Below are 10661 nucleotides of genomic sequence, written 5' to 3'. Positions count from 1 at the left end.
AGCAACAAAACAATCGCAGATCAGATTACAACCAAGGTGCTCTTGCACGAATCAAGTGTGCATCGTTTTATAAACAAGAGCTAAACTGTTTCCGTGAGTTATTCAGATCACAAGGGTGGCACCAGTCGCAAGTTAAAGACGACGTCGAGCATTTAGTAAAAGCCTGCAACGAAATCGTTGAAAAAAGTAAAACTAATCAAACAAATCAAACAACTGTGAGTATTCCTGAAAAGCATATTCCAATGAATATAACACAAAAAACACAAAACGATAGTATGGATATGGATATTGGTTTCGCAAGTTTTCAATTTGAAAAGTTAACGAACAATAACTTCGTGACGCCATTGAATTCACACGAGATCGCGCCGGGAGAGGACTCTGACATCGAATCCAACGAATATCCTGAACCACGCTCAGATTCCGTCATCAACAATTACACAGTTGTTGAACAAATAAATCAAGTTTACAGCGAGAATAATTATGTTCAGAACATAAATGATCCCAATGCGGCTGCTAATTTATTACATGAAAGTTCTCAAGCAACAACTTTATCAACCTACAATATAAATCAATGGAGTGTGTTATCCTTAGACACGCAACCAATTATACAACCGATTCAACTAAACAAAGTTAACGAAGAAATAAACTTTCTCCCTTTCGATGCACCTGGTCAAACCAACAACCAGGCCACTCCTCGTGCTGCATCCTCCGAAGATCTTTACGAAAGCAGTTCATCAATGCGCTACCATTTCGATGTTGAATGCATAAAAGAGAAAATCGCAGCCATGTGGGCCAAAACGCAATCATTGGATGATCATCTAGATGAGAATGACTTTACAATCTTAAAAACCAGTTTGCAGTTGGGGAATGAAACAATCACCACTGCGCTGTCTAAGAAACTGGATGAGTTGATGGTTGTGAAGCGTCGCACGTATGAATTGAATCAACAACAACGCGCGAAGACACGTATTAATCCGTTTGATCTAGAGTTGACTCCCGAGCAGAAAGAGGCGGTGTTGAAGTTGCCTACGTTGATCAACAAAAACAAGGCGGTTGCGAAACGGAGAAATGAACCTACTGAAAGAGATAAGAAGGCTGGATTGCGTATTTTGCCCGATATAACTGATATCGACTTCGTTGATCCTGAAGATTTATTGATTCCTAAGAAGTTGATGAAGTGGCAGGACGTTTTGAGCGAGGATATTCCAGAGGGTGGTATTTTAAATCGCTTGGAAGGGAAGCAATGAGTTGTTATTGTTTTAAATAAACAAAATGTTAATATTTTATAGTTTTGTTGCTTTCAGTTGTCTATTGAAGGGTAAAAGATGCGGAAGGGTGTCAAGAATGGTGAAGGGTGAAAGGGTTGACAATAAAATGTCTGATTAATGACTAACTGACGCCGATTCACGATCTCTGTTTATAATGAAGTGTTGAGCCGATGCGTAGCGCGTTTGTTTAGGGTTCATGGCTATTTAAAATGGGGTTTTATTAAAAGAATTTGTAAACAACGATGAAAGTTGCAATTTTCCACGGTGGCATCGTTGAAAGAGATAAAAAAAGGGTGGTTGATTTGAATTAAGCTTGAAATATTGAAGTGTTTTAGTTTTATAGGTTTAATTTTTGTTTTTTTGGTGAAAAAAGTTGTTTTTTGGCGTTTTAATTCAAAAAATTTAAGTTTTACTTAAATTAAGCATAAAATATGGCAGTATTTTAATATTTTTTTGGTTTTTAGCAACACATCTGTTTGAAAAATCACCAAATTTATATTTTTTGTTAGAAAAAAATCATTTTTGTCGTTTTTAATTCCAGATGCATCATTATGCACTGACGCCTCACGTGAATGAGATGAATTTATGTGTAACTAATACGGATTACTCCCGGAAAAAAACCGCCGTCATTCAATTCGCGTCTGCCGTTGATAAAAATGATTTTTTGCGCGCAAAACACGCCCGTCGAAGCCAATCCTGCGGAAACTCGCATTCGCGCTTGATTAAACCTTGTTGGCATCGCACGATCCATCTCATCGGCTGATGTCCCGAATGATGTATTACACGTATTACCGCACCGTCGCAACGTGTTCCTCATTGTTTACCTATAATCAATTTACACTCGCTCGCATCTCCGAAAGTTCAAGAGGGTGAACGTATCTTGTTGATTTGACGGAACTTGTTGGTTTCAATTTGATGGCCGACATCCGCCGTCAACATAGACAAGTAAGTCGAGGTTCATGCAAACCTCATGCGGCGTGTAACTCTATATCCACAAATCGGAATTGATCGCGCTGCGTGGCGGGGAATGGAGAAAACGGACAGATGGCCATGAAAACGAATTGAATTATTCAAAGGGAGTAAATAATTGGCGCTTGGGGGTAAAGTCTGGCTGGTGCGTTGGAGCGCTCGGATCGGCAGAGACGCCTTGGAGCCTTTTTGCTTTTGTGCAGCAAGGGGGATGATGCTTGCTCCAGTGATCCAGTGCAATACTAGTATTCTAGTAGGATTCTAGTTGGCCGTGTAATCTTTATTTGCATTGGTTATGCGTATGAAATTGTGAAACAACACTTGACCGAAAACGTATGAATAATTAAATAAATAATCAATCCTTTTTATGGTCAAATGTATGTTTGAGTTTGAACAATCGTCTATTTGTTTCGAATCAATAAATTTCTAATTAACAGGCGGTCAGTACTGTCAACACGGACACCTAATCAAACAAATCACGAATGTAGAGTTAAACAGTGTAATTTTATACGGCGTGAGTAAAATACAAGTTAAAAATTAGTAAAAATGAGTTGGAGAGTAACAAATGAGTGGGTACTCTCTAAGAATATTGATTTTAGAGAAAATTTTATTGATAGAGTATTTTAATTTGGTGGTGTTTTGGTGCGCATGTCGCTTATTCTTGTTGCGCACGTCCTTGACTCAGTTGACTGCTCTTGCATCGATGCGCGCACGCGTCGTTGACTCACGCGATTTGCCTTATCTCATCTTTTGCTTCACAGTTGTTTATTTATTTGTTCCAACGCAGTGTGTTTTTGTTCTGGTGTGCGCGAACAGGTACAATGTGCATCTTCCACCGTTTACAACTCGATTCATCTTAGTTAATGCAGTTCATGGCGTATTCTTCGACTCTGGCGGCTTTTTCCAGGTAATCACCATTCATTCTTACATTGCTCTTGTATTGTTGGTCTTATTACGCGTATTATGTATATCCCTACTAATATTATCAATGCGAAAGTCCTGATGTTTGTTACACTTTCACGCAAAAACTACTTAACCGATCATCATGAAAATTTCTACACAAATTCTTAGTGGTCCCCGAATGGTTATAGGCTACTTTTTATTTAATAAAAAAAAATGGTTGTTTGTAAAGTAGGTTTACGATCGAGATGTTTACGTGATAACGTCTTATTGGTGATATAAGTTTTGTTTGTTGCAATTGTTGTAACACTTCATTTGCACTTCACATTTTGTTTTACTGTTAAACATTCAACGAAAACTTAACCGCACGAGAAAATCTCCATTCGTTTGTATGCCGCTAGAGTGAGAGAGACGGAAGATCGGTCCACTCACTCGAACACTATGCCTGCCTCCGCTCGTGTGGATTCCGCGTGCCAAGTTTCACGGAATGACTGGCAGCGCTCGAGATGAGACGGGAGATCAGTCCGTCTCTCTCTCGTTATAGCGATCGGCCTCGTGAGGCCTCGTGACACAAGTTTCTGAACATGTCACCCGACTAAAACGATTTTAAAGACGTTATCACGTCAAAAAAAATATTTTTTAAATAAAATAAAGAAATAGTTTAGCCAATAATACCTCTGCATCTGGCTATTTGACTACTTTAACGCCATCTAGCATTCCAGCAATGAAGCTCAAACCTAAGTACTATAGTACCATCACACTGTATTATCACACTGTATTACCGACAGCTACGTCAACATCAAATCCAATTGACTACACTATGGAGACTGTACACTATACTTCCATAGACTATACTTTCAGCCATTTTAAACTTCCCGCCATTCTACTTCATTGTTACTTCTTCTGTGACTACAGACGCGTACGGAAGCAACTTCATTATTTTAGATATTCGCGAGCGAAGCCAAGGGTTAAAGCGAGTTAAACATAAATGTGTCTCGAATCACGTTGGTTCATACTGTTAAAACAAAAATTTCTAAAATAAAAAGGAACTAATATTTGTAAAATTTCATAATTGATTATTTCTGATAATAACCACAAAATAAATTTCTACTCGTGAATTATCCATAAGCCGACACATAAACGACGTCCATAAATATACTGATTGGCAATTCCTTAGAGCCAACCACTAGCTCAATAGAAAAACGCACAACATCCCCGCGCACGCTTGATGTATTCCATCCGCGAAGTTAAGTCTCTCGGGGCATTTTCTCCGTGCGGTTCTTATGGATATTTGGTTATGTATGTTATGCAGTTAGCGGTGGGACAATGGGTCTAATCCACCCCATACGAGGGATTATCACAGCTTTACCCCGGAGGGCGAAAACCCTAAATTTTTATGTGCAACTTTGATGTGTCTACCCTACATACACATTCGCACCTATTGGATGTTGCATTTCCTATTGCAACAAACAAAACAAATCATTTTTAGGTCTCAAATTAAGGGTTGTTTTATATTATAACACCCTGTATATATACTTAGGGGGTGCTATGACGTGGGGTATTGTCAGTGTGCAAAACTACTGCACTCGGCAATGACCTAGGGGTGGATACGCGCATTTACAAAACTTTTATTATTTATAAGCTCTTTACTGTTTACAATGGCGGAAGAGGGAGGAGGACGCGATGCTGCGAGCTACGCAAACTAGCACCTATTGTCTTGCTAAATACTCGGCCCGGTTTTACGCGATGCTATCCATCAAATTAAGTGCTGGTACATGCATTGTGCAATGAAAAATAAAAATTTACCATTTTACATAACCTATAATCAAAATATTCAATATTTTCATATTTTAACATTTATTTAAGTAGGTTAATACTTATGTTGGCACGTGTAGACACTTGTAACGGACACCACGACGCGTGCCGACGTTTTGATACCGCTAATGTACCAATATGGCGCGCGTAGGGTTGCAGAGTTTGGTATAATAAGATGGCGGTGTTGTGTTTTGGTGTCCAGGCGTGAAATACGTGCCGGTCGCGTGTCTTGTGGAGTAGGCACGTGTTATACATCCGGGAACAGGCAATAATTCACTAAAACGTGTTAATAGGCCAATAATAACCTCAAATAAAGTCTTTAAAATACACTGAGTAGTATCACATTAAACCACATGAAATAATTAGATTATTTTGAGAGGTATCATCGTATATTGTCATTTTAAGTGTGGATTATCACGAAAACTAAATACTTCAAATAATATAATAGGTTTTATTGTGTTTTTAGTGCTTTAGACGTGAATACGTGAAAATTCGTGTGAAAGCAATAAAAATATTGTCTCACACATTTATTTTTTTATTTTTTACTAGCTGTTGCCCACGACTTCGTTCCGGCAGTGTTTAATAAAAATGTAATTCGTTTTTACTCTCTTGTTCTAGACATACTCGTAGTAAGAGTCAATTCTATCAATAAGATTAGCAATTTTAATTTAAAGAAATTATGCATATAAAGTTTTGTCAATAATGCACTTCAGCGCGCCATCTCGAATTCAACTATTTAACTATAACTATGATTGAATCTCAATGTCAAATTTTATTCTATAGAAAAGAGCTGTTTTGAGGATTATCCCGGCAATTATTCGAATTTTTCTCACCTTTTAAACCTTCCCTAGACCTCCACGAATAATTCAAGACCAAGATAAGATAAATCCGTTCAGCCGTTCTCGAGTTTTAGCGAGACTAACGAACAGCAATTCATTTTTATATGTATAGATTTAATTTATAAATTTCTAATTTTTTTAAATAATTCTTTAAAAATGTCAAATTTTGCAACGTAAATCACGTAATTTTTTTTAAAATTTTTTTTGAGAAACTATTAATTAAATACTGTTCATTGTTCATTATCTGAGATAAATATCTTGATACTTCTGCACTTCAGAAAAATGATGACCATAAGTTTCATAACAACTGCAATCCGATGGCAATTTGTTCAAGTATTTGTTTGCACAATGCACTGCACCAGCGGTTATCTCCACCTCATCTGAAATCTCCACGGGCGCGATGCGTATCTCTTATCAAAATATTACGCCATTCGATGATGAATGGAACGCATTATGTTTAACGCCATTGTTGCCGATTGCACCATGATAACTCTACTACAACCCTAATTACAATAAAGCTACTTTTTATAAAGAACAAGCGGTGCGTGAAAATTCACATTAAGAACCTATATACATTTTCGGCTTTGGCTGCCATTACTTCGGCCAACTTTAAATCTGTTACGATTGCTATTACGTCGGTGGGTAGATTAACAGGTGCACGCGTCCCCTTCGTCTAACGCATACTTTTAGGGCTTAGATAACCGGAGCGAAAGCGGAACAAAAAGGCGCTCATAACTTTCGTTATGCGTTGTACGCCGTACATGTGTAGGTAAGCAAAACAGGAGCGATTGAAATATGTAGGAAGCGGGGGTTCTGCTTTGACTTTACTGCCGCTGCGTGTTTATAACATTTTTGAGTAGTTTGAGGAGTTTTCAAGTACGCATGGTGCAATGAGTTCAATTTTCGTGTATTGTTGGGTCTGTCAGTCAGAGTTCTGGTGGTAGAAGTGACCGGGTGGGTGATTAATTTATTACAGATCCGGATTTTGAAATATTTACCAAAAAATCAAAGAAAATTTAATTTTGGTTTAAAAATTTAATTTTTGTATATAAATATTGGGATTTTAGGTGTTTAATTTTTCGTAAGCTGGTTATAAACTCAATTATGATAGGAAAAATGCCGGTAAATATTTCCTGAAGTCTAAATATGAATTCCGCGTCGCTCAGTTGTATTCACTTGTGTTTTGTTTAAATGATTTTGTGCACGCAACGCACCAACAAATTGAAGCTGAAAAATCGTGCTTAAGTTATTGAAATTTGCATTGCAATTTGTAGGGACGCGACTCACAATACAACAATATCTCAAACGTTTACTGTACTCATTATCATGTTTTGAAAATATTCTAGCCGCTACCACAGAAATGCGAAAGCTATTATGAAATAAATATAAATCAACTTTAGCTGCACATATTTTTACTAAAACCAATACCACAAATTTTAGTAATGCCAGAAATATCGTAAAAATGCAAGAAAAAACAAAATTTTTATACAAATTTCCTTAACTTTTTCTATTTGCGTACCACCTTGGTTTGATTTGATTGGCTTTTATTTTAAAAATTTATCTTAAACTCACCCGTATTATTTCAAACTCGTGTGCATTTAGAGGCAGTTCTTAATGACTGATCGCCGAGCTGCGCGACCGCACCGACTATGACGCGTTGTCGCAGGTGCCTAACAAACCTCCCGGCTCGGAAAATGTAACGTATCTGTTCATAAACGCGGCGCGCCTTTGTTAAATTCCAGTGACGAAAATACCAGCGCGCGACAATGCGCTTGGGGTGCACGCACTGCCACCGTGAAATCAGAGCGAATGGCAGCAAATAGTTCCGCTTGTTACAAGCGTATTATCGCTCTGTAAATATTACATTATTTACCAAACTACCAACTACCAGCCAAATCCAATATAATAAACACGGGTTTAATCCAGAAAAATATTTAAATAACACAGCTTTTATTGTAAAAAATAGAAATCTTTGATACAATTTGTAATTATTTATAAAATACATCTTTTTATCTTTGTTTGTATACAAGGCGTTTGAAAAGGCATCTTTAATGTGATAATATATTTAAAATTTGCAGAAATGTCAGCCATTTCGGTTAAAATTTAACCTAGTTTTATTTTAAAGAGTTTTATCATCAAAAGGAAACAAAAAATAGTAAAATGTTGTGTTTTTGTCTTCTAATGAATGTTTATCAAGGAAATACGTTAAATTTGAGTAAATTTACATCTGCAAATTTTTGATATAACAATTTATATCATTATTGTCATGTAAAACTTGCAAAAATCCGCCATTTTGATTAAAATTTAACATATTTCTAATTTTTTCATTAAAACTAAGTATTTTTTGTTTTCTTTTGATATTTTCCCGTAAAAATACATTAAATTTTAATAAATTTCCATCTGCAAATTTTAAATATACACAATTTATCCCACTATTGTTATGTAGATTCATTCACATTGCATATTGACTAGCATCGATCCATCATTTTGCACAATATCATCGTTTACAACACACTTACTCCTATTACAAGCACTCAAACATCGCATTGTTATTATAATGTTGAAACTTGTCATAGTTGTAGTAATCCTGGCCGCCATGATGCTGACTATGATGACTATGATGACTAGGATGGTAATAATTCTCATAGTTAGGATTAGCACACTGATAGTCATACTTTGTTGCCTTCGCCGGAGATTCATACAGATCGTCCATCATTGGCGACGAGGACGAATACGAATTGTACTTTAAATGATTCGGCTCGTTGTAATCCTGCATGAAGCTGGCGTTGGTGATGCTTCCGCTCGTCACAACCGCCGTGCTGAAATACTGATGAGACGAGTGATTTTGGTCCTGAGTGATTTTGTTGCCGTCTTTATTGATGGCCACGGTGACATTACCAACTTGTATGATTAGATTATCACCGTTGGAATATTTATCGATGTCTTTGGATGCTTCTCCCAGGGCGTTGATGTAATTATGTGCAAAACGCAGTGTTTCTATTTTGGTTAGTTTTGTGTCTTCGGGGAATGCTGGTAGGACCATTCGGAGTTTATCTAAAGCTTCGTTGAGCATGTGCATTCGGTTACGTTCCCGGTCGTTTGCTTTCATGCGTCTTGTGCGTTTTATTTTCATGATTTGCGAAGGACTTTTTGCTCTTGATACACGGTTTCTGCCAGTTGCATAGCGTCTCTTTGGTTTTTGTTCAGTTTTATCAGTTTTATCACTTCTAGAAGAAGACTTTTGAGGTGTTGATGTCATATTTGCATTTAAACATTGAAAATCTTCTTCTGTAGGCTCTCCAGGAAACAAATTACGATTTACAACTAATCCAGTTGTAACTGTCGATGGTATATTTGGTTTATTAAACTCTTCATACCCCCAATTCTGTGGAGGTGTTACCTGCACGTCCGAAACATATTCCTCTGGATTGGCACCTTTGTGAAAAGCACTGCTGAATCTCTCGTAGAGTAGTTGTTTCCTTGGAGTGTTTAATAATCGATCCTGAGGTGATTGGTCCATGTCAAAGTCGATGAAATCACTGCCATGATCATATTCCGTGATGGTTTCCGATTTGGAGACGAAGGACATCTCGAAACCCGAGTCGGAGCTGTCGTCATACGAAGACATCTCGTAGGAGTTGTTGTGGCGTACCAAAGACATGCCGTTGGTTCACTTTACTCGTTTAATGTGTACATGCATCGGGACAAGAGAGGCCGGCCGCTTTTTTGCAACTAGGGCTCGCGGTCATGGGGTGCTTGGATTTATAGCGTTCATGGTCCCCTTCCAGTACCAACGGGTGCTGGCGGTTTAAAGGGCCCTAACGTACGTAGTTTAGGGAGCAAGCGGTGTGTGTACATACCTCGAGGTAGGAGTACTTCATATTGACGTGAATTTGTTACTTTTATTGTTAAATTCTTACAAATAAACAAGAACTATTTACTTTTATAGAAAAATAAGTTTAACAATGTTCAAAAAATGTCAAAATTTTGAATCTTTTTCAATTTATTACTTAAATATTTGGTAATCTAATCTGATAATCTCTGATTATTAGTAGTGATGCGTAAAATAATGCTATAATCCTAAAAGCTTTTGAATTACATGCATTTCCAAAAGAATAAACTCTTACTTTGCATTAAAAATCTACAATATGCAACAAAATAAAAAGAAAAACAGGAATACTATCACCTGACTGACAATATGAGCAAACATTTGTATTCTACATATGTTTTATACTATTTATATTTGCTTACATGTAGGTTCACTAAACTACAACGCCTGGTATTAGGTAAAACATGTCAGATAACAATCGCAAATTTACTTAAATATGTTTTCGATTTCTGCAGGACTTATTATTATTTGCTAATCCAATCCACTAGTATTTTGAAGATTTATTAATTTATGATTTTACACCTAGGGGAAGAACCTAAAAATGCAAGTTTTTCTTTTCTTTTTGGAGTTTACGTTTACGTTTGCCCAAATTGGGGAATTTACAATTTGATACGTTAACGTACCCGGCATAATGAGAGAAGCGTTGAAAGGGTTGCTGTTTTCTACATTTATTGCGTTTTATTGCTTTTGTCGTTTTGCTGCAGATAATGCGTGAATTATTGAACCAATAAATAAAAATCGACATATTGGCAAGGGTTGAGGCAAAGAATAATAAAATATTTGAATACGATTCGTTACAATTGCAAAATGTAATGTTTCATACGAAAAGCAATTGTGAAAGTTATTTGAAGTGCGAAATTTTTTCTTTCACATATTACAACAGTATTTTTGTAGTTCGGGTTGCAGTAAAATAAGTAAAAAATTCATTGTTTTTTTATTTATTTATTTTTCATTTCACATAGTTGCATTTCTCAGACAAAA

At 36.7% G+C, this 10661-nt stretch overlaps 2 protein-coding genes across 2 annotated transcripts; one reads left to right on the top strand and one right to left on the bottom strand.

Annotated features, from left to right (window-relative positions):
* Positions 1 to 23: 23 nt before the first annotated feature.
* Positions 24 to 1288, top strand: LOC135803023 (uncharacterized). The gene is made up of 2 exons (XM_065316652.1): positions 24 to 215; positions 275 to 1288. Exon 2 carries the CDS (start codon positions 276 to 278, stop codon positions 1245 to 1247), a length of 972 nt encoding a protein of 323 aa, XP_065172724.1. The 5' UTR covers positions 24 to 215; position 275; the 3' UTR covers positions 1248 to 1288.
* Positions 1289 to 7959: 6671 nt separating this feature from the next.
* LOC135803024 (uncharacterized) lies at positions 7960 to 9501 on the bottom strand. The gene has a single exon (XM_065316654.1). It carries the CDS (start codon positions 9450 to 9452, stop codon positions 8316 to 8318), a length of 1137 nt encoding a protein of 378 aa, XP_065172726.1. The 5' UTR covers positions 9453 to 9501; the 3' UTR covers positions 7960 to 8315.
* Between the last annotated feature and the right edge of the window lie 1160 nt (positions 9502 to 10661).

This window comes from Atheta coriaria, unplaced genomic scaffold (assembly GCF_025399875.1).
Source record: "Atheta coriaria isolate IRGN ID8LTWV9N9 unplaced genomic scaffold, Caltech_Dcor_3.1 contig_150_pilon, whole genome shotgun sequence".
Taxonomy (NCBI): Eukaryota; Metazoa; Arthropoda; class Insecta; order Coleoptera; family Staphylinidae; genus Dalotia; species Dalotia coriaria.
The sequence above is the reverse complement of the archived record's forward strand: the minus strand, read 5'-3'. Positions and strand labels throughout refer to the sequence as shown.